This window comes from Trichechus manatus, unplaced genomic scaffold (genome assembly GCF_000243295.1).
Source record: "Trichechus manatus latirostris isolate Lorelei unplaced genomic scaffold, TriManLat1.0 scaffold00005, whole genome shotgun sequence".
Classification (NCBI taxonomy): Eukaryota; Metazoa; Chordata; class Mammalia; order Sirenia; family Trichechidae; genus Trichechus; species Trichechus manatus.
Window position 1 is genome coordinate 6520370 of NW_004443941.1, and position 21260 is coordinate 6541629.

Consider the following 21260-nt stretch of genomic DNA (forward strand, 5'->3'; position numbering starts at 1 on the left):
GAAGTCCAGCTTAGTCTTCTAACTCATATTTACTCTGTATTCTTCTCACTTCATTTCTGTTGGCCACGTGTTTCAGGATCACATGGGTCATATGTGGACATTCTAGTCAGGCATTGCTGTTCATGCCATGTCTTAGGAAAAGGTGGCTTAATGTAGGGGTGGTAATAAAAATGAATAAAAAAGTTGAAAAAGAATCCCTTTGTTCCACATGGAGACAAAATGCATAAAAGGTAGGATGGAATCTCAAGTTGAATTACAAGTTGAAGAGACCAGGAAGCTGATACACTGCTCCAACTGCCTTATTTTACAAATGAGAGAATTGAGACACCAAAGTAATTAAGTGACTTATTCAGGAGCATCCATTTGGTTAGTAGCACAGTCAGAGTTAGCAGGTACATCCTAACTCAGCTTCAGTGAGCAAAAGGTTTATCTTAAAAAGGTCTGGAAGAGCTCTTTGTGAGTAACAGGGATAAGACAGGTAACAACTGTGGAACCGTTACAAATTTACTGCCTCCTGGTATGTGCACACGGACCTCGTTCCATGGGAGAGATGGCCAGAGACTGAAAACGTGAAAAAATAAGTCAAAGTTAGAAACTCCTTCTCTGGTTTTGTGTTCTTACAGACCAGACTTCTTGCTGACGACATGCTCTCCTCACGTGCAGCTGATTGGCCTGACTGGATTGTTTTTCTAATAGCAGTCACTTGCCAAGAGTATGATTTCTAGAAGGATGGAGAGAGGATTGAAGTCTGTAGTCTTAGCCTTAGAAAAGAGGGAACATAGTCGAGCATCTCTCTAGGTATCTGAACCCAGGTTCACAGTGCACTGCTCTAATGAATCAGAGATTAACTTTTTTCCTTGAAAATTTTTGGTGAGATACTGATGAAATGAGTGAATCATAGAGTTCACAACCCCACTCCTATCTCCATGACTATGTTTTTCTCAAAATCCTTTTGTTCGACTGATAAATGTACATCGAATTCCAGACTTAACTCGTCTTTTTTGTTCAGTATAGAACACAGAACCATTTACCTAGTTTTCTGATTTTTCTTCTTTGCATATTTTTGTATTGAGATGTCTAAGGGAACTTGGAGAGACTTAAAAACCTTAATGTAACCAGATTATAGTATATCTTCTGGAAATGTGTTCTGTGTATTTATTAGCTAGTATTATCTATAAAGTCCTGAGTTACAGCTTTAATTTTTTTTACAAAATGAGCCTGCCTTGTACTCAAGGATTTGCAGTGATTAGATTGGTTCATTTAGATTTTAGAAGAAGAATTTAGAGAAAGTTATTGCTATCTCTAGATAGAACGCCACATAGTTTATCAGACTATATGTCATAGAGTCTGGAAATCTATGCTTGTTTAGACGAGGCTTATCCCATTTTATGGCAGTTAAACGTGAAGTCATTAAATAACACCTGATGGTTGCTGAGGAGCCCTGGAGGCACAGTGGGTAAGAGCTTGGCTGCTAACCAAAAGGTCTGCAGTTCGAATCCACCAGCCGCTCCTTGGAAACCCAAGGGGGCAGTTCTACTCTGCCCTGTAGGGTCACTATGAGTCGGAGTTTTCAACTTGATGGCAACGGGTTTAATGTTTGTTGAAAATACAATCTAAACATCTGCCCGTAACCAGCTGTGTACTTTTGATCAGGCCTCTCTTGGAGCCTCAATTTTCTTTTTCCGTAAAATGGGGGTTATAAAACTTATCTCACAGAATTGTTGAGAGGACCAAATGGAATTGTATCGGAAAGTGCTTTTTAGATTGTAAAGGGCTGTGTAGATGTAAAAAATAAACACAAGACAGACTAATCCATTTACTCCTCAGACATTCTTTATAGTCCCCCAGAAGTGCTCTAGTATATTGCTTCTCCTTTTTTCCATTTTCTGTGGAGTCCTGGCTTCTGTATAAAGAAACTAAGATATTTTTAGAAGGTGACTTTAAAAACCCTTTTCTGATCAGCTTTAGAATTATGAAGTTTTTTTCCTAACAAGCATCGTATTATATTTGAAATGTAAATTTTGTGCTTATACAGGAAGATATCAAGTCTCTTACTGCCCATATAGTTGAAAACTTTTATAAGGCACTTGAATCGATTGAATATGTTCAGACATTCAAAGGATTGAAGACTAAATATGAGCAAGAGAAAGACAGACAAAATCAGAAACTCAACAGGTATCGTTTAAGTATATTGCAATTATAGCCTGTAAAATTGTGTCCAAAATCATCTGTCGTTTGGATCTTTTGGGAGTTTTCTTTTCATCACTAGATAGCATAAGGTTGTATAGGAAGTGAGGGTATCTTTCCCCACCCCTGAATCGTTTACACGACGAATTACTGCCCTGTATTGTAAATCAAGATAAATTTAGTTTAATATAGTTTAGTTTCCGACAGTCTCTAAAGTCTTTTGGAGTATTCTCTGGTTACATATTGTATCATGACTGAGATGATTATAATAAAATTATACTCAGTTGAAATTACTTCAGTGCCTCTGGGTTCTACGTGTTTTTCCACAAGTTGAATCTGGTCGTGAACTTGAGATGACTATTCAGTGTTTGTGGTATGTCTCTTACAGTGTCCCGTCTATATTGCGTAGTAACAGATTTCGCAGAGATGCAAAAGCCTTGGAAGAGGACGAAGAAATGTGGTTTAATGAAGATGAGGAGGAGGAAGGCAAAGCAGTCGTGGCACCAGTGGAGAAATCTAAGCCAGAAGATGATTTTCCAGATAGTTACGAAAAATTCATGGAGACTAAAAAAGGTATTAAAATTCTGAATTTTTGTTTAAGACATGAAAGACACGAATCTTATACTGAATCATGCCCTTTTAAAATTACGCACCTTTTCCAAATCTGCGTGGACGTTCTTGACATGTTTAAAATGTTTTCCTTGCAACTTGCCATTTTGTGATGCTGTTCATTTGTGGTTTAGAAATTACACATTGCCTTCCAATGAATACTCTTGGCTTTATTGCTATACTGAAATCTCCAGTAATAATAGAGACCATGTAGATCTGTAGAAGCCTTCCAGAGTACTTGTGTTGTTAGGTGCTGTCGAGTCGATTCCGACTCATAGCCACCCTGGGTACGACAGAAGGCAACACCGCCCCGTCCTCTGCCATCCTTAAAATTGTTGTTATGCTTGAGCCCATTGTTGCAGCCACTGTGTCAGTCTATCTTGTTGAGGGTCTTCCTCTTTTTCACTGACCCTGTACTAAGCATGATGTCCTTCTCCAGGGACTGGTCCCTCCTGGTACCATGTCCCAGGTATGTAAGACGAAGTCTCACCATCCTTGCTTCTGAGGGCCATTCGGCTGTTACTTCTTCCAAGACAGACTCGTTGGTTCTTCTGGTAGTGCACAATATGTTCAGTATTCTTTGCCAACGCCGTAATTCAGAGGCATCCATCAGTTCTTCTTCGGTCTCCTTGTCCGTCGTGCAGCTTTCACACGCACGTGAGGCAACTGAAGGCACCGTGGCTTCCGCAGCACCCTGCTTACTGCCTTTTAGAGCTGAGGAAGCCGAGCTCAGAGAAGTAACTTTGCTCTTGGGAGTTTTCAGATCATATAAAATTTGCATAAAGATGTGTCAGGAGAAGAGAAGTAAAATTTCTCCTCCTGGCTTTCAAATATGTTTAACTTGTTTTGTAAAACTAAATATCTCAGTAGTATTTTTCAAAAGAACTAATCTCTTTAATTATATATGGCCTGAATAATTATCATTATTGGAATATTGCCCTGCGTATATCATCTTAAATATTTAATCAAAATTTATAGTTTGAAAGACAAGAACATTTCCTGAACTTTATATAAGTCTATGATTTTGAATGTGAAATTTTCCAAAGGCAGTTCTCATTAGTACCGTTTCATTTATTACATTTTCCCCGAAACTGTTTCTAGCCTCACTCGTTAATGCCGTAGATTCTGTGTGCTTGAGCCTGAGGGAGCAAATAAGTCAATTAAAATGTTCGAAGGAGTAAGGCATCTCCATGGTCACGTTCTTCTGCCGTTACTCCTCATAGCCACTGCCCTTACTACTGTCAGAAGAGTCAGTAAGGCCATACTTGAAGTACTACATCCAGTTGGGATGCCACACTGTTAAGAGTCATATAGAAATAATAATAGCAACCAGATAATAAAGGGGATCGGACACCTAAGACATATAAGAAACAGATAAAGGAGCCTGGAATATTCCAGGAATAAACGACTGTAGGCATGATCATTGTCTGTAGACATTTGAAATGTCAATTTGTGGGAGAGGTGAAGTTACAAGAAGTATAGAAGTGGAGGGTCAGTGAATGGAAGCTGCAGGGAGACATTAAAAGGCAGTCAGACAGCTGATGAGTCTTTGGGAGTGTCCCCTAGGTCCGGCCCCGTGGGATTCTGGCATTGGGGGCTACTTCTGTGGGATGATTATTCAGGTCCGTTGTAACCGTGAGATTTCTAAGATTCCAGCTAATAAAGACGTCGCTGTACACATCATGCTCTACTCTTTCAGCTCTTAGAAAGCAGAAGCAGTGTTTTATAAATTTTAACATTATTGTCCTTTTCAGATGCTTTGAGTTAGTATATATTGATAGAGGTTCAAAATTTTACTTTTACTTTAGCAAAGGAAAGTGAAGACAAGGAAAACCTCCCCAAAAGGACGTCTTCTGGTGGCTTCAAATTTACTTTCTCCCACTCCGCCAGTGCTGCTAATGGAACAAACAGTACGAACAGTAAATCTGTAGTGGCTCAAACATCACCAGCAAGTTCTAATGGATCTTCTTCCAAAACCACAAATCTGGCTGCGTCAGTAACAGCCACCAAGGTATGTGAAACAGCACTACAAACAAGCTTTGCTCTTTTTTACCTATAAAATTGTTTCCTGTTTACTGAAGAAAATTTGGGTAATAAAAGCAATTTTAAAGAAGAAAAAATTACATTATCATCAGAGAACATGACTGCTAACATTTTATTGATTTTTCTTCAGGTCTTTGGGATTGTTTATCTCGCAAGTAATTTAGATCCTTCTATAAACATGGTTTTGTATCGTGTACTTATTTATTATTATAAGAATTTTTCTGTCGTATTAAAATGTTACTGATGACCATAGGATTTCCTTTACTTAGCTGTATCGTAACTTCTGTGAGGATGGCTTCCTCCGCCCTCATTCTGTTTCGGAGCAGTTAAGTTCTACCTGACTTCTTATTAATATGACTGGTGGTGGTGGTGCGTTTTAATGTATTTCTTGGATAGATAGGGCATGAATGCCTTCCCACACACTGTCATTTCTCTCCAGAAAGGCTGTACCAGTTTATAATCCCACAGGCACTGTATGAGTGTGCTCGGCTCACTGCAGCTTTGCCAGGGTTGTTATAATTACTTTTAATCTTTGCCAGTCAGGTAGGGGAGACAGTGTATACTATCTCATTCCCAGTTGTGTGTTCTTTATTATCAGTAGGGTTGAATCTTAGCTTCTTGAATTTGCTGTTGTGTGAGTTACCTGTTCATAGTCCTGCCTTTTTTAACTGGTTCCTTAACATTTTTCTTAACATGAATTGAATCGTTAGTTATTCTCATAGCATCTACGTTTCCCACTGGTTACTTTTTCTTTTATAAGCAAGTTTAAATTCTTTATGGAACTTTTTACTTGTTCATTTCCATTTTTTATTGTTGTATGTAACCATCCTTTTTCCCAAAAAAGAGTGGCTTAAAACAAGAAGACCCAAGTATAGAACAGCTGTTTGTGTCAGGGTAGAAGGACAGGAGGAGGGGAATGCCATAGCCGTGGGGACGTACCTGAAGGGGCACCGCTCGTTCCAAACACTGAGTGTAGGTCTGAGTGTCATGTTTTACAGAATGTCAGACTTTTATTCAGTATTGTACTTAGGCATTAGGCAGGCTCTTGGCTAAAGATCACAGAAATCGTATTTTTCAATGGGATTCTTCTGTCAGTTGTTAGAAACACTTTATGTTTTTAACTAGCAAATTTTAAAATTAATTTTCATTTTCTGATAGGGCGATTTAGTGTAATATCGTGACACTGTATTATGAATATGTGCTGTGGAGTTTATATAGTTTGGGTTCAGTCTTGGCACTGCCTCTTCCCAGCTGTTTGACCTTGAGTAAGTTACTGAATCTCTCTGGGCCTTAGTTTTCTCATTTTACATGGGCATGAAATACAGCACCTACTTCGTAGGCTTGGTGTGAAGATTCAGTTATTTAACGTACGTAAAGAACTGAGATCACTGATGGGCACCTCTTAATAAATGTTAGCTTTTTTTTTTTAAGCAATATATGCATTTTCTTTCAAAAGTTGAATAGTACTGCAAGGCAAATTTATATTGAAAGGAAAAATCAGTCCTCTGTTCTTTTCCACAGAGACAAGTCTGAGCTCTTCTAGCTTCTGCTTCTCTTTCTAGATCACATGCTAATGCTGCTGTGTTTCTTTACCAAGCTTAGCCATAATTCATTAGATTTGTGTTGTGGTAGATGTGCACAGGTGAGTATCCCTTCCCACATCCTCACCCTCATTCCTCCCTCTTCTTGTAGTACAATTTTTGGTTACAACAGTATTTGATAATTGTATAGTCATAATGTCAGTATATTGTTTATTGAGTTCTTTATAAGTTTTTGCTTTTTCTAGAATAATTGCCTTAGTTCTCTCATTTGTTCCAGTAGATATGTGCCCCTTGCTAATTCTTGCAGTACATCTCAGGTTAGTTGGCACACAGTCTCCTCCTTGGCGCGGCTCTCTTGTTCTCCTCTATGAACGGTCTACCGTCCTGTTCCAGTTTAGGCTGCTGCTCTCTAGATCTGCTGCCCACCTGTCACCTGGAGGCTTCCTCAGCTGGCATACTAGGACTGTCTCTTGTCTCTCTCCTTTCTTGTTCCATTCTATATCAGGATCCCGTGTCTCTGTTCTCTTTCTTCATGTTCTCTCTCATTCTGGTGGAGCATCTCCTCTAGTAGTTTACTGAGAAAAAATCCGTAAGAGGTCAAATTTGAGGCCTTGCGTGTATGACAATGGCTTGATTCTGTCCTCATGCCTGATTGACAGTCTAACTGAATGTAGAACCAGATTGGAAATAATTTTCTCTCAAAAATGTCAAGAAGTCAACAAAGTGATGTTGAAAATCTGAACAGACCCATAACAAGAAAAGAGATCGAAAAGGTAATAAAAACTCCCAACAAAAAAAAGCCCCGGCCCGGATGGCTTCATTGGAGAATTCTACAAAACATTTACAGGAGAGCTTGTACCGGTACTACTCAAGCTATTTCCAAGCATAGAAAAGGAAGCAACACTTCCAAATTCATTTTATGAAGCCAGCATAACGCTGATACCAAAACCAGGCAAAGACGCCACAAAAAAGAAAATTACCAGTATCTCTCATGAATATAGATGCAAAAATTCTTAACAAAATTCTAGCCAATAGAATTCAGCATCATATCAAAAAAATAATACACCACGACCAAGTAAGATTCGTACCAGGTGTGCAAGGATGGTTCAACATTAGAAAATCAATCAACTTAATCCACCACATAAATAAAAGGAAAGAAGAGAATCACATGATCATCTCAGTTGACACAGAAAAAGCATTCGACAAAGTCCAACACCCATTCCTGATAAAAACTCAATAAAATAGGTATAGAAGGGAAATTTCTCAACCTAATAAAGGACATCTATGCAAAACCAGTGGACAACACCATTCTTAATGGAGAGACGCTGAAAACATTCCCCTTGAAAACAGGAACAAGACAAGGATGCCCTTTATCAACACTCCTATTTAACATTGTGCTGGAAGTTCTAGCTACAGCAATAAGGCAAGAAAAAGAAATCAAGGGCATCCAAATTGGTAATGAAGAAGTTAAACTGTCCCTGTTTGCAGATGATATGATACTATGCATAGAAAACCCTAAAGACTCCATGAGAAATCTACTGGAACTAATAGAAAGATTCAGCAGAGTAGCAGGATCCAAGAGAAACATTCAAAAACCAGTTGGATTCCTATACACCAATAAGGAGACCAGTGAAAAATCAGGAAAACAATACCATTTATAATAGCCCCTAAAAAAATAAAATGCTTAGGAATAAATCTGACCAGGGATGTAAAAGACCTATACAGAGAAAACTACAAAACACTACTGCAAGAAACCCAAAGGGATCTACATAAATGGAAAAACATACCATGCTCATGGATAGGTAGACTCAACATTGTGAAAATGACAGTTCTACCCAACGCAATTTACAAATACAGCGCAATCCCGATCCAAATACCAACAACATTCTTCAAAGAGATGGAAAAACTAATCATTAACTTTATATGGAAAGGGAAGAAGCCCCGAATAAGTAAAGCACTACTGAAGAAGAAGAAGAAAGTTGGAGGACTCACACTATCTGACCTCAGAACCTACTATACAGCTACGGTAGTCAAAACAGCCTGGTACTGGTACAACGACAGATACATTGACCATTGGAACAGAATTGAGAACCCAGATGTAAGTCCATCCACCTATGGTCACCTGATCTTCGACAAGGGCCCAAAGTCCATCAAATGGGGAAAAGACAGTCTTTTTAACAAATGGTGCTGGCAAAACTGGATATCCATCTGCAAAAAAATGAAACAGGATCCATACCTCACACCATATACAAAAACTAATTCAAAATGGATCAAAGACCTAAATCCAAAAACTATAAAGTTCATAGAAGAAAAAATAGGATCATCACTACAGACCTTAATACACGGCATTAACAGGATACAAACCATAACCATCAACATACAAACCCCAGAAGATAAGTTAGATAACTGGGATCTTCTAAAAATCAAACACCTGTGCTCTTCAAAAGACTTCATCAAAGAGTAAAAAGAGAACCTACAGACTGGGAAAAAAGTTTTTGGACAGTACAAGTCAGACAAAGGTTTAATCTCCATAATCTACAAGACAATCCAACACCTCTACAACAAAAAGACAAATAATTCTATTAAAAAATGGGCAAAGGAAATGAACAGACACTTCACCAAAGAAGACATTCAGGCGGCCAACAGACACATGAGGAAATACTTGGAATCACTAGCCATTAGAGAAATGCAAATTAAAACCACAGTGAGATACCATCTCACCCCGGCATTACTGGCACGTATCAAAAACACTGGAAATAACAAGTGTTGGAGAGGCTACGGGGAGATCGGAACTCTTACGCACTGCTGGTGGGAATGCAAAATGATACAACCATTTTGGAAAATGATATGGCGCTTCCTCAGAAAGCTAGAAATAGACATACCATTCGATCCAGCAGTCCCGCTCTCCTAGGAATATATCCTAGAGAAATAAGAGTCCTCACTCGAATAGACATATTCACACCTATGTTCATGGCAGCATTGTTCACAATAGCAAAACGATGGAAGCAACCTAGATGCCCATCAGCAGATGAGTGGATAAACAAACCATGGTACATACACACAGTGGAGTACTGTGCAATGAGAAAGAACAATGATGAGTCTGTGAACCATCTCATAACATGGATGAAACTGGAGGACATTATGCTGAGTGAAATAAGTCAATCACAAAGGGACAAATATTGTTTGAGACCTCTATTGTAAAAACCCATGAAAAAGTTCACACACAAAAAGTAACAATCTTTGTTGGTTACCGGGGTGGGGAGGAATACTAAATAGGCAATAGATAAGTGGTATCTTGGGTGAAGGGTGAGACAGTACACAATACTGGGGAAACCAGTACAACTTGTACAAGGAAAGGTCATGGAAGCTCCATAGACACATCCAAACTCCCTGAGGGACTGAATTGCTGGGCGGAGGGCTGTGGGGACCATGGTCTCGGGGAACAGCTAGCTCAGTTGGCATAACACAGTTTATAAAGACAATGTTCTACATTCTACCTTGGTGAGTAGCGTCTGGGGTCTTTAAAAGCCTGTGAGCAGCCATCTAAGATACCCCTCTGGTCTCATCCCTTCGGGAGCAAGGGAGAATGAAGAGAACAGGATACAAGGAGAAAAAACTAGTCCAAAGGACTAATTGTCCACAGCTACCAAGGCCTCCACCAGACTGAGTCCAGCACAGCTAGATGGTGCCCGGCTACCACCACTGACTGGTCTGACCGGGATCACAACAGAGGGTTCTGGACAGAGCTGGAGAAGTATGTAGAAGAAAATTCTAACTCACACGAAAAAGACCAGATTTACTGGCCTGACAGAGACTGGAGAAACCCTGAGAGTATGGCCCCCAGACACCCTTTTAGCTCAGTGGTGAAGTCACTTCCAAGGTTCACCATTCAGCCAGGGAGTGGACAGCCCCATAAAACCAAATGGAACTAATGAGGCACAGCAGTCCAGGGACAAGGGCCAGAAGGCAGAAGGGGACAGGAAAGCTGGTGATAGGGAACCCAACATTGAGTAAGGTTAGTGTTGATGCGTTGTGAGGTTGTTAACCGTTCTCATAGGGCAACGTGTACTAACTGTTAAATGAGAAACTATTTTGTTCTGTAAACCTTGATCTAAAGTGAGAATAGCAGCACAATTGGAAGAGCGTAGTCCATGTCACTGAACTGTGCATGTAGAAATTTTTGAGATGGTATATCTTCGGCTGTGTATATTTTCACCAAAAAAAAAAAAAGGTCGAGAAGGGAGAGGGTTGACATGTCATGGGGTTGTTAACCAATGTCATAAAACAATATGTGTAGTACTGTTTCATGTGAAACTATTTCTTCTGTAAACCTTCACCTGAAGTACAATTAAAAAAAAAAAAAGTCAAGAAGTACAGAGATATTCTTATCCCTGATCTTTTGTATGTGATTTTATTCTCTTCTTCCTGGATACATTTAGGATTTATCTCTGTATTCTGAAATTTTATGATGATATGCTTTTGGTCATTCTCAGCTAAATAGTTATATCTTTTAGTTTGGGGAAAGTTTATGCTCTTTTTCTATAACTTACTCTTTGGATGTTGGGCCTTCTGGAGTGATCTGACAATTTTTATAATTTTTCTCTCCTGTTACTCATTTCATTGTCTCCTTGTTCTCTTTTCTGGGGTGTTCCCTTGAGTTTTTATTTTATTATCCTTACAGATACTTTATTAAGAATGAGCAGAATCAAGTACAAACAGAAGCACATTTTTCACCCTTTTTGACACTAATAGAAACTTGAATGCATCTGTTCTGCATCTTTTGGGAGAGTGGAGAGAAAACCGGTGTTTCTTGGAAAACAAAGTACTTGCTCACACTGTAACAGCGTTTGAAATTCGGCAAGATGGGGTTCACAGAAGGGGAGCACTGATCTGATTGACTCTAAGTCGTCGTCCACAAACCAGCTGCGTTTCTCCGTTTCTCCGTGGTGGAAAGCTCTTCCTAGCCAGTGGCCTTTTAGTTTATCAGCTTCACCATCAGTTTGGATTACTTCGGTCAACTTGATTGGTTCTAAAGAAAATTAAATAGACCAGGTGGGAACTTGTTCGCCTTTGTTTTCCTTTGCAAGGCATCCTAAAGCTCTAATGTGCTACCAGAAATACTTTTTAAAAGATGAGCATGCTGTAAAGATGCAAAATACTACTTTAGTTGTATAGGTGGAAAACATGTGCGTTTACTAGGAGAAAAAAATACTTAGAAGGTCTGAATGAGATCAGCGGATGCTTAAAATAAACACTTCTTTTGCCGCATATTCACCAAAGAAAACCCTGCATCTTTTTCTCTAAAATTTATTCTGGCACGCTTTCCATATCAGGACATAAAAATCTTTTTGCATAGTATTACAGTGTAAGAATAACCTTTAATTTATAACTAGCCCTACTGATGGACATGGACGTTTTTTCCAGTTTTTTGCGGTTATAATCTTTGTCATAGTCCATGACCTTCTGCATATGTTATTTCCCATGTGTATTTCTGTGTAGAATGCTCATCATAATTTTGGTAATTATTTCTAAATATAACCACTCAGTAAAATAGGAATAAATGCATAATTTCTTAAAATGATACATATGTCTCATGCTGAAAGCTAGCTCTGTGAGGGTATTAGAAATATTCCCTCTAAAGACAGCCTGCCACCTTCCTGTTGCTGTTGAACCATTGCTCTGGGGTATTGGCCAAGGCAGTCAGGAGAGATAAAGAAGTGAAAGCTGTAACAGTTGGGAATTAGCTGGAAAACCTGTCACTTTTTCCTGTGATTTTTTAAAAGTCACCAAAAATCGTGTTTAGGGGCGATCTACCTAGTCCTTATTTCTTTGATTAAGGAATGATTCTTAGCTTTATTAACATAATGCATTACAGTTGCCAAATTTTGAAACTTCCTTCCGTACTCCAGCTCTGCTTGGTTGTAATTTGTCAGTTTATTGGTTGGTTGGTTTTTAAAAACAGTGTTGTAGTCTTTGCGTGGGTTTTTGTTGTTACCATTGGTTTGACCCCTTCTTTCATAATGGACACCTTCAAGTGTCATAGTGAGCTTTAGATTTTCTTTCATATTAAAAAATGAGGCAGGTTTTCAACAAGGGTGCCAAGAACGAAGAATGAATAGCCATTTCAACAGGCAGTGCTAGGCCAGCTGGATGTCCTACACGCAGCAGAATGATGTTGGATTCCTGTCTCACATCATATACAGAATTTAACTCAAAATGGATGAAAACAGTTGTGAATCTTCCTGACGTTGGATTAGGCAGCGATTCTAAGACGGCAAAGCACAACCAACAAAAGAAAAAAAAAAAGATAAATTGGGCTTCATGGAAATGTTTTTAAAAATTGTGCTTCAAAGGACACTATCAAGAAAGTGAAAAGAAAACCCTACAGAATGCGAGAGAATATTTATAAATCATATATCTGATAAGGGACTGATATCTAGAATATATAAATAACTCATAACGATAACCCAATTTAAAAACGGGCAAAGGACTTGAATAGACGTTTCTCCAAAGAAGAAATGCAAATCAAAACCACAATGAGTTACTGCTTCACACCCACTAGGGTTGCTGTAATCAGAAAGCAAGCCATAGCGAATGTTACAAGGACGTGGGGAAATTGGAACATCCGTACCTTGCTGGTAGAAATGTAACATGGTGCAGCCACTTTGGAATACAGTCTGGCAGTTCTCCAAAAAGTTAAACATCTGAGTTACCATGTGACCTAGCAATTTCACTCCCAGGAGAATTGAAAGCAAAACTTGTACATGAATGTTAATAGTATTATCTGTAATAGCCAAAAAGTGGAGAAACCCTAAGTGTCCATCACTGGATGAATGGATAAATAAAATGTGGTACATCTATACAAAGGAACAGTACTCGGCCATAGAAAGGAATGAAGTACTGATACATGTTATAACATACATGAACCTTAAAAACATGCTAAGTGAAAAAAGCGAGACACAGAAGGTCTTGTATTTTATGATTCCATTTGTGTCTGGAATAAGCAAATCCATAGAAACAAAGTAGATTAATGGTTGCCAGGAGCTGGAGGGAGGAATGGGGAATGACTGCTAATGGGTACGAGGTTTGGGTACAGCATCTTTCTTTGGGGAAGGGTGATGAACATGTTCTGGGATTAGTAGGTAGTGGTGAGTTATACCACTTTGTGAGTATACTAAAAGCCACTGAATTGTGCACTTAAAAAAGGTGAATTTTACAGCTTGTGAATTGTGTCTCAGTAAAAAAAATGAAGCAGTTAAAAAACAGAATGAGCAGGGCCTATCGATGTGGCCTTTATGTAGCAGACTAGAGCAGTGCTCTGCCTTTTTCAGGGATTTTAGCTGTCTGTAGTTTTTTTCCTGTTCAGCCGTCTAGTTTAGACGTTTCGGGAGCAGCTAGGCTGAATAAGCTTGGCTGTTGGTGCTCTGAAAACCTGGACAGGGTAGACAGCCTGGGATGGGGGCAAGGGGGTCTCTGCTCAGTATGCAGAATTTAAATTTATTCTTAGGATTGTATTTCTTTTCCACCTGGCCCCTTGCCTGCCCTTTACTATATCTGAGGTCCCGCACTGCAGAGTCTTTCTGGTTCATTTTCTGTAGTCGGTTGGTGGTGGACGGTGCTGGTGGAGCAGGAACCTCCTGGCCGTCATAGAGGGTAGGAGGGAGAACCCAGTTGTCTGTCTTACTGACATCCCTGTGTCTTCCTGCCCTCCCCCAGTGTCTGGTGTGTTTACTTCTTGGTCTTTCCTGGGGTTCTTTAGGGCAAATCAGTTTGGTTCTCATTTGTTTCCCATTTCTCTCTCCCCCTGCAAGTACTTCGTTCTTGGCATCCTCCTCTGCTAAATGAATTACCTTGTCTCTGATTTTTCTCTTCCACAAATGTTTTGACAGCTTTTATCTGCTATTTTCTCCTCTCCTGCTGGTGTGTGTGTGTGTTTGTTTTGGTCTTTGTTGGTATATACCTTTTAAAACTACTTTCAGTATACGGAGGTTTCGGGAGAGAGTGGAAGCTTCGCCACCATGAGCTTATCTTCTGATTATACATATGTAATGCTTTAAGAAGAAGTACTATTAAAAAAAACTACACACGAATTTTACTTGTGAATACAGATTTAAAGCCTTTAGAGTTTAACGTATCTATGTGATATTCCATATACAAAGATGGTTCTCAGTATGTTGTTTCTTTTTATTTTCATTTGTTTTACATGATTTATTTTTGCTGTTGAGAATATACACAGCAAAAATACACCAATTCAGCAGTTTCTACATGTATAGTTCAGTGACAGTGATTACGTTCTTTGAGTTGTACAACCATTCTCACCCTCCTTTTCCAAGTTGTCCCTCCCTCATTAACGTAAACTCTCTGCTCCCTAAATTTCCTATGTAATCTTTTGAGTTACTGTTGCCAATTTGATGTTTGAACCACCAACCTTTAGGTTGGCAGCCAAGCACTTAACCACTGTGCCACCATGCCCCTCAATCCAATATAATAGCTCTTAAAAGAGCATAGTGCTCAAGGCAGACATTCTTTACTAGTTAAGCTAAACTATTGTTTGGTTTTAAGAAGACTTCAGGGGATATTTTTGGTTTAAGGTTTAAAAGTTATCTCAGGATAGTAGTTTCAGGGTTCATCCAGCATCTGTGGCTCCAGAAAGTCTGGAGTTCATGAGATACTGAATTCTGTTCTGAGTTTTTCCCCCTTTTGGTCAGGATTATTCTATAGAATCTTTCATCAAAATGTTCAGTCATGGTAGCCAGGCACCACCCAGTTCTTCTGCTCTCATGGCAAAAGGAGGCAGCTGTTCATGGAGGCAGGTAGTCACAAATTCCATTTCCTTCTCTTCCTGACTCTCCTTCTTCCTCTGTTGCTCCAGGTGAATAGAGACCAATTGTTGTACCTTGAATGACCGCTTACAGACTTTAAAGAACCAGGCACTACACAGCAAACTAGGAGGTAGAACAGAAGCACTAAGCATATTATTAGGCCCATGTATAATATGTTTTAAAATCGGAAGTGTGAATCCTCCTACTTTATTCTCTTTCAACATTCTTTGTTATTCAGGGTCTCTTGCCATTCCATATAAAGTTGAAGATTGGTTTTTCCATTTCTGTAAAGAAGGCCGTTGGAATTTTGATCATGATTGCATTGAATCTATAGATCGCTATAGATAATATTGACATTTAAGTCTTCCAGTCCACAAACATGGAACATCTTCTATTTATTTAAGTCATCTTTAATCTTTTTCAGCAGTATTTTATGATTGTCATTGTGTAAGTCCTTCACATCCCTGGTTAAATTTATTGGTAGATATTTTATTCTCTTAGATGCTATTGTAAATGGAATTGTTTCCCTAATTTCCTTTCTACATTTCTCATTGCTGGTGTATAGAAACCCAACTGATTTTTGTTTGTTGACCTTGTACCCTGCAACTTTGCTAAATTCCTCTATTAGTGCTAGAAGTTTTCTAGTGGACCCTTTGTGATTTTCTATATATTGGATCATTTCATCCGTGAGTAGAGATAATTTTACTTCTTTTTTTCCAGTCTGGATACCATTTATTTCTTGTCTTATTGCTCTGGCTAGCATTTTTAATACATTATTAAATTGAAGTGGTGAGAGCATCCTTGTCTTGTTCCCGATTTCAAGAGGAAAATGTTTGATCTTTCTCCATTAAGTATAATGTAGGCTGTTGGCTTTTCATGTATGCCCTGAGTCATATTGAAGAATTACCCTTCTATTCCAGTCTTCTTGAGGGTTTTCATCAAGAAAAGAGTGTTGGATTTTATCAAATGATTTTTCTGCATTCATAGAGATGATCATGTTTCTTTTCCTTTCTTCTGTTGATGTGTATTACGTTGATTGGTTTTCTAATATTGAACCATCTCTGCATTTCTGGAATAAAACCCTGTTGGTCATAGTATGACTCTTTTAATATGCTGTTGGATTCTGTTCGCTAGTATTTTGTTGAAGATTTTTGCATCTGTGTTCATAAGGGATATTGGCCTGTAGTTTTCTTGTGGTGCGTTGTTTGGGTATCAGGGTTATGTTTGCCTCACAGAATGAACTCAGGAGTATTCCTTCCTTCTCTATCTTTTGGAAGAGTTTAAACAGGACTGACATCAGTTCTTCTCTAAATGTTTGGTAGAATTCCCCAGGGGAGCCACCTGGTCCAGGACATTTTTTTGTTGTGAGGTTTTTGATCACTGATTCGATCTCTTCACTTGTTACGGGTCTGTTGAGATTTTCTGTGTCCTCTTGAGTTAGTTTGGGCGGATTGTGTGCTTCTAAGAATTGCCCATTTCGTCTAGGATGTCTGGTTTGTTGCTGTACAGTTTTCCGTAGCGTTCTATCCTAATTCTCTTTATTTCTGTTGGGTCAGTTGTAATGTCTCCGCTTTCATTTCTTATTTTGGCTATTTGCATCTTTTCTCTTTTTTTCTTGTCTGTCTAGCTAAAGGTTTGTAACTTTTATTGATCTTCAAAGAGCCAACTTTTGATTTTGTTGATTCTATTTTTTTTTTTCCCCCTGTTTTCTATTTTATCTATTTCTGCTCTGATCTTTGTTATTTCCTTTCTTCTGGTAGATTCAGGCTTAGTTTGTTCTTCACTTTCTAGTTCCTCAAACTGTAGGTTTAGGCTGTTGATTTGAGGTCTTTCTTTTTTAATATGATCAATTTCATTAATAAATGAGAAGAGCCATTATCAGACACAGATTTTTAAAAAGACAGTATAACACCCTGAGGAAACAGCCCCAAATGTCCTACAGGGAATTCTTTAAGTATGTGATGGTATATTCATACTATGGAATACAGTACAACAGTTAAAAGGAATGAAAATAGATCTGTATGTGCTGACATGGAACGCTCTCTGTGATGTGTTTTCAAGTGAACACATTTGTGCAAGGGTGGGTATAATTGCAATCTGATTCATTTATAAAAACAATAATACATTTATAGATGTATGTTAAGTCTGGAATCTGTCAAATTCTTTACAGGGTACATCTCTGGATTACAGGCCTTTTTACTTCCAACATTTCACACTTTGTATTTTTATTCTGTTTATAGTAAACATGATTTTTTAAATGTATATGAATTTGTTTATGGGTGTATGTACATGGTATAGATAACAAAGTTCAGAATTAAATTGTGTAGCTGAATTTTTCAGATAGCTAGAGTATTAATCTTAAATAAAATATCGTCTTAAGTGTTAACTATTTGGGACCAAAGTGTATATACATTATGACATATAACCCAAAGCATGATTAAATTTTTTTTTGCTAACTCACTGTCATCTTTGTGAATGTCAAACTGGTGCCTGTTGACGCTGTGATTATTTCTTCTATCTCCTCTCTTGCAACTTGTCTTAAAAACCAGATAACAAAAATAATAGTAATAATAGTAATAGCAGCTAATAGCAATTATTGAACCCTAACTACATACTAAGCGCTGTGCGAGGTGCTTTCCATGTATTGTTTTTAATTTTCAAAGTAGTTCAGTGAGGTGGTGTTACTACACCAGTTTTACAGGAGACTAAGGCAGAGAGAAGTTTAATCACTTGCCCACGGTCTGGCAGCTCAGAGTCGTGGCATTAGACTTGGAAGCCAGGCAGTCAGACTGCACTCGTTATATTCTTAAAGTTAGCCCTGCTGCCTCTTCTCATCCCGGCTTTGCTGAAATCGATGTGTTAAGCTGAGAAAGCAGCAGGATTCCCACACGCCCATTTTGTAAGTTTTGTTTTGCACAGACTTTCTGATAGCTGTGTCTCTAGCTGCTTGGAGGCCTTTTTTTGTTTATTCATATTAGTGTCGCAGTTATATTCTAGTAAAATGTTAGTGCCAGCTGCCTGGGTTCTTTGGGTGTAAAGTAGTGAATTACTTCAGTTTTGCTTGTTTACCCCCTAGAGGTCTAAACGGTTTGAACTAAATGCTGTGCCCAGTAGACCCCTTAACCTGTAGGACATATGAATAGGCTTCATGGGATTGGTTCAGAATGAATGCAAACATTTGTGGACATGTCATTTTCTGTGTAGGGAGTCTAAAGCTTTAATAGGATTTTCAAAGTTTGCATTTTATTACTCATAAAAAGGCCAAAACTCTGAATTACCTTATCCTTATTTTTTTTTTGCTAGCACTTAATTTTTTAGTCATTAGTTTTTAGAAACCATTTGGTAAGTTTATTATCTTTAGCCATTTAAACTATTTTGTTCAAAAGTAGAACAAAAGCAAAGACGTGTTTAGTGATGAAATATATACATGATGAACAAGGAGACTTCTTGTCACTGGCTGCCTGTTATCTTCTCTAGTGTAAAATAAGAGAAATGGACTTGTTCGTCTCCAAGGCCCTTTCCGGCTCCAGAGTCTGATTCCTTGTGAGTCCTACTGTTTGGAGAAGTATGTCATTTTCCCACAGTGGTATCAAATTAAATTGAATTGTGATATATCATTAAAAATCCAAGAGCCAATGAACCAGACTCCATCAGGCTGAGACCAGAAGAACTAGATGGTGCCTGGCTACCACCAGTGACCGCCCTGACAGGGAATGCAACAGAGAGTCCCGGACAGAGCAGGAGAGAAATGTAGAACAGAATTCAAATTTACATTAAAAAAACAGACTTAATGGTCTGACAGAGACTAGAGGAACCCTCAAAACTACCATCCCCAGACACTTTTAACCCAGAACTGAAACCATTCCCAAAGCCCACTTTCCAGACAAAGAGTAGACAGGACTATAAAACAAAAAATAATACACGTGAGGAATGTGCTGCTTAGTTCAGTCAGATACACGAGACCAAATGGGCAGCTCCTGTCCGAAAGCAGGATGGGAAGGCAGGAAAGGACAGGAGCTGGACGAATGGAGGCAAGGAACCTGGAATGAAAAGGGGGAGTGTGCTGTCATGTTGCAGGGATTGCAGACAATGTCACAGAACAGTACGTGTATAGATTTTTGAATGAGAAATTAACTTGAGCTGTGAACTTTCACCTGAGGCACAATAAAAAGGAAAAAAAATCCAAGAGCCGAGTAGAAAAGTTAAGGGTAACTAAGAGCCCCACCGATCAGCTCTCAGTAAATGTTCACAACTTCAAGTGGTTCCTTTATCAAATCTAAATACACCTGCTAATAACAGATACATGAAATAATAAAGAAAATTTTAATGATTTTCAATATTTTTAAAAGTGACTGTTTTTACTAACAAGTTGTTTTCTTTTTTAAGTTATGTATGTTAAAAAATACTTTTTTTTAAATTCATTAGGGAAGTTTGGTTGGCTTAGTGGATTATCCAGATGATGAAGAGGAAGATGAAGAAGAAGAAACATCCCCCAGGAAAAGACCTCGTCTTGGCTCATAAAGTCTTTACTGGGCAACCCTCAACATGTGGTCTTACTAAAATGCTGCACTGTCCGATGAGCTGAAAGTCTGAATCAGAAAGCTTTCTCACTTGAACTTATAAATATACAAGGAGTAGCAACACGCAGTGTATCAGCTAGGAGGGTTTAGTTCTGTATAAAACCAGGCTTTCCAGGAACTTGATTGCTTGCTAGTAGTGAAGGGGTTTGCCTTTCAGGTTGTCAAAAAAAAAAAAACGGGTTAGTAACCCTAACCTGGAAGATAGCTTCTTAGCAAGGAAAGTCTCAGGTTTGGGGACAGTTTACGGGAGGGAAGAGGTCGATAAAGCAATGTTAATGCAGGATTGCTCCAGGAGGTATCCAATCTAGAAACAACGGTAAAATTTTAGTTGCAAACCCAATAATATTACTTGTATAATGGTGCTGGCCATGTTCTTTTAATCAGTTGCCTCTTTTTAAAAGAAATTTTTATGGAAACAAGTTCAACTATCATAAAAAACAAAATTAAGCTGTTGGGACCATTTCTTTGAAGATCTCACAGAAATTCAGCCTGGGAGGTATTTGGAGGGAAGGTACACCTGGTATTATGGGGCATGCTGAGTTTTGTACACCAGAAATTTTCAGTATGTATCTTAACGAAAACAAGCAAGCCAGATTCAAAATGGGCGGTGTTCTGTAACGTAACTTCAAAGTCAGCACTTTGAGAGATAACAGAGGCCAAGCAGCAGTACAGTAGTATATTCCAAAAGGACTTTCCCTAGAAACCTGAGTAGTGAATCGAACAGACTGTTTCCAGCTGCCTGCCAGTAACCATGTTTTGTGGAAGATACTCTGAAGTCATTTTCTGCTTTGTTAGTGAAGTCTGTCTTGTAGAGCTGCAGGCAAGTTTTAAAAGGTAATTTACAAAGACTAACATACAAAGAATAGGGCTGGATTAAGTGGCACTTAATATCTACAAGCTATTTTGGACCAAGAAGTTCCTTCAGTGTCAAAGTCAGCATGCATCACATAAAGTTTTTCCATAAACAAACAAGGGTGTAATATGAAAGCTGCTTTTTTAGAGTCAAAGCACATTCCATGTACGTAATGAATTTAAAATAATAAATCGAGGCAAACTGTTAAGAGGTTTTATTTTTAGAACAGCAAGTTTACTGTAAATATTTTAATGTTATTTTACTCACCTATGATCTGAGATCATGCTGAAGTGAGAAAAAATATCCCCAAACTACAATTTAATGCATTCGGAAAAAAAAAAAGCTAAAAACAGTAATTCTAGCTACAGTCTTTAGGTCACCTTTGTAATGTGTTATGGGTCCGTTTTTCCTGGAATAGCTTAAACTGAAGCAGTTTGCCCTGTTTTGGAGATTTTGTAGTTAATTTTAATTTTGGCTATTGTTTGGAAAAAATGGGCTGTCTGTGTAGATATGAAGTATAGTTTTTCCATAAAACAGATGTTTATTTTGTATTAAAAATACCACTGTACTTGTTTTACACCATTTGTATACATGTGGTGATATTAATGCGGAACTGTAAAATTCA

General features: G+C 38.4%; 1 protein-coding gene across 9 annotated transcripts in view; it reads left to right on the top strand.

Annotated features, from left to right (window-relative positions):
* PPP4R3B (protein phosphatase 4 regulatory subunit 3B) overlaps nucleotides 1–20279 on the top strand; it is a 67656-nt gene extending 47377 nt beyond the window's left edge. For 5 of the 9 annotated variants that reach the window (XM_004369448.2, XM_004369449.3, XM_023735033.1 and 2 more), the window contains 4 exons: nucleotides 2036–2175; nucleotides 2576–2760; nucleotides 4605–4807; nucleotides 19628–20279. In XM_004369448.2, coding sequence (XP_004369505.1) covers nucleotides 2036–2175; nucleotides 2576–2760; nucleotides 4605–4807; nucleotides 19628–19723 — 624 coding nt within the window. In that variant the 3' untranslated portion in view covers nucleotides 19724–20279. Of the gene's footprint in view, nucleotides 1–2035; nucleotides 2176–2575; nucleotides 2761–4604; nucleotides 4808–11061; nucleotides 12680–19627 lie in introns of those variants that run through there. The other 4 variants (XM_023735037.1, XM_023735064.1, XM_023735043.1 and 1 more) reach the window with 3 other exon arrangements.
* The last annotated feature ends 981 nt before the right edge of the window (nucleotides 20280–21260 follow it).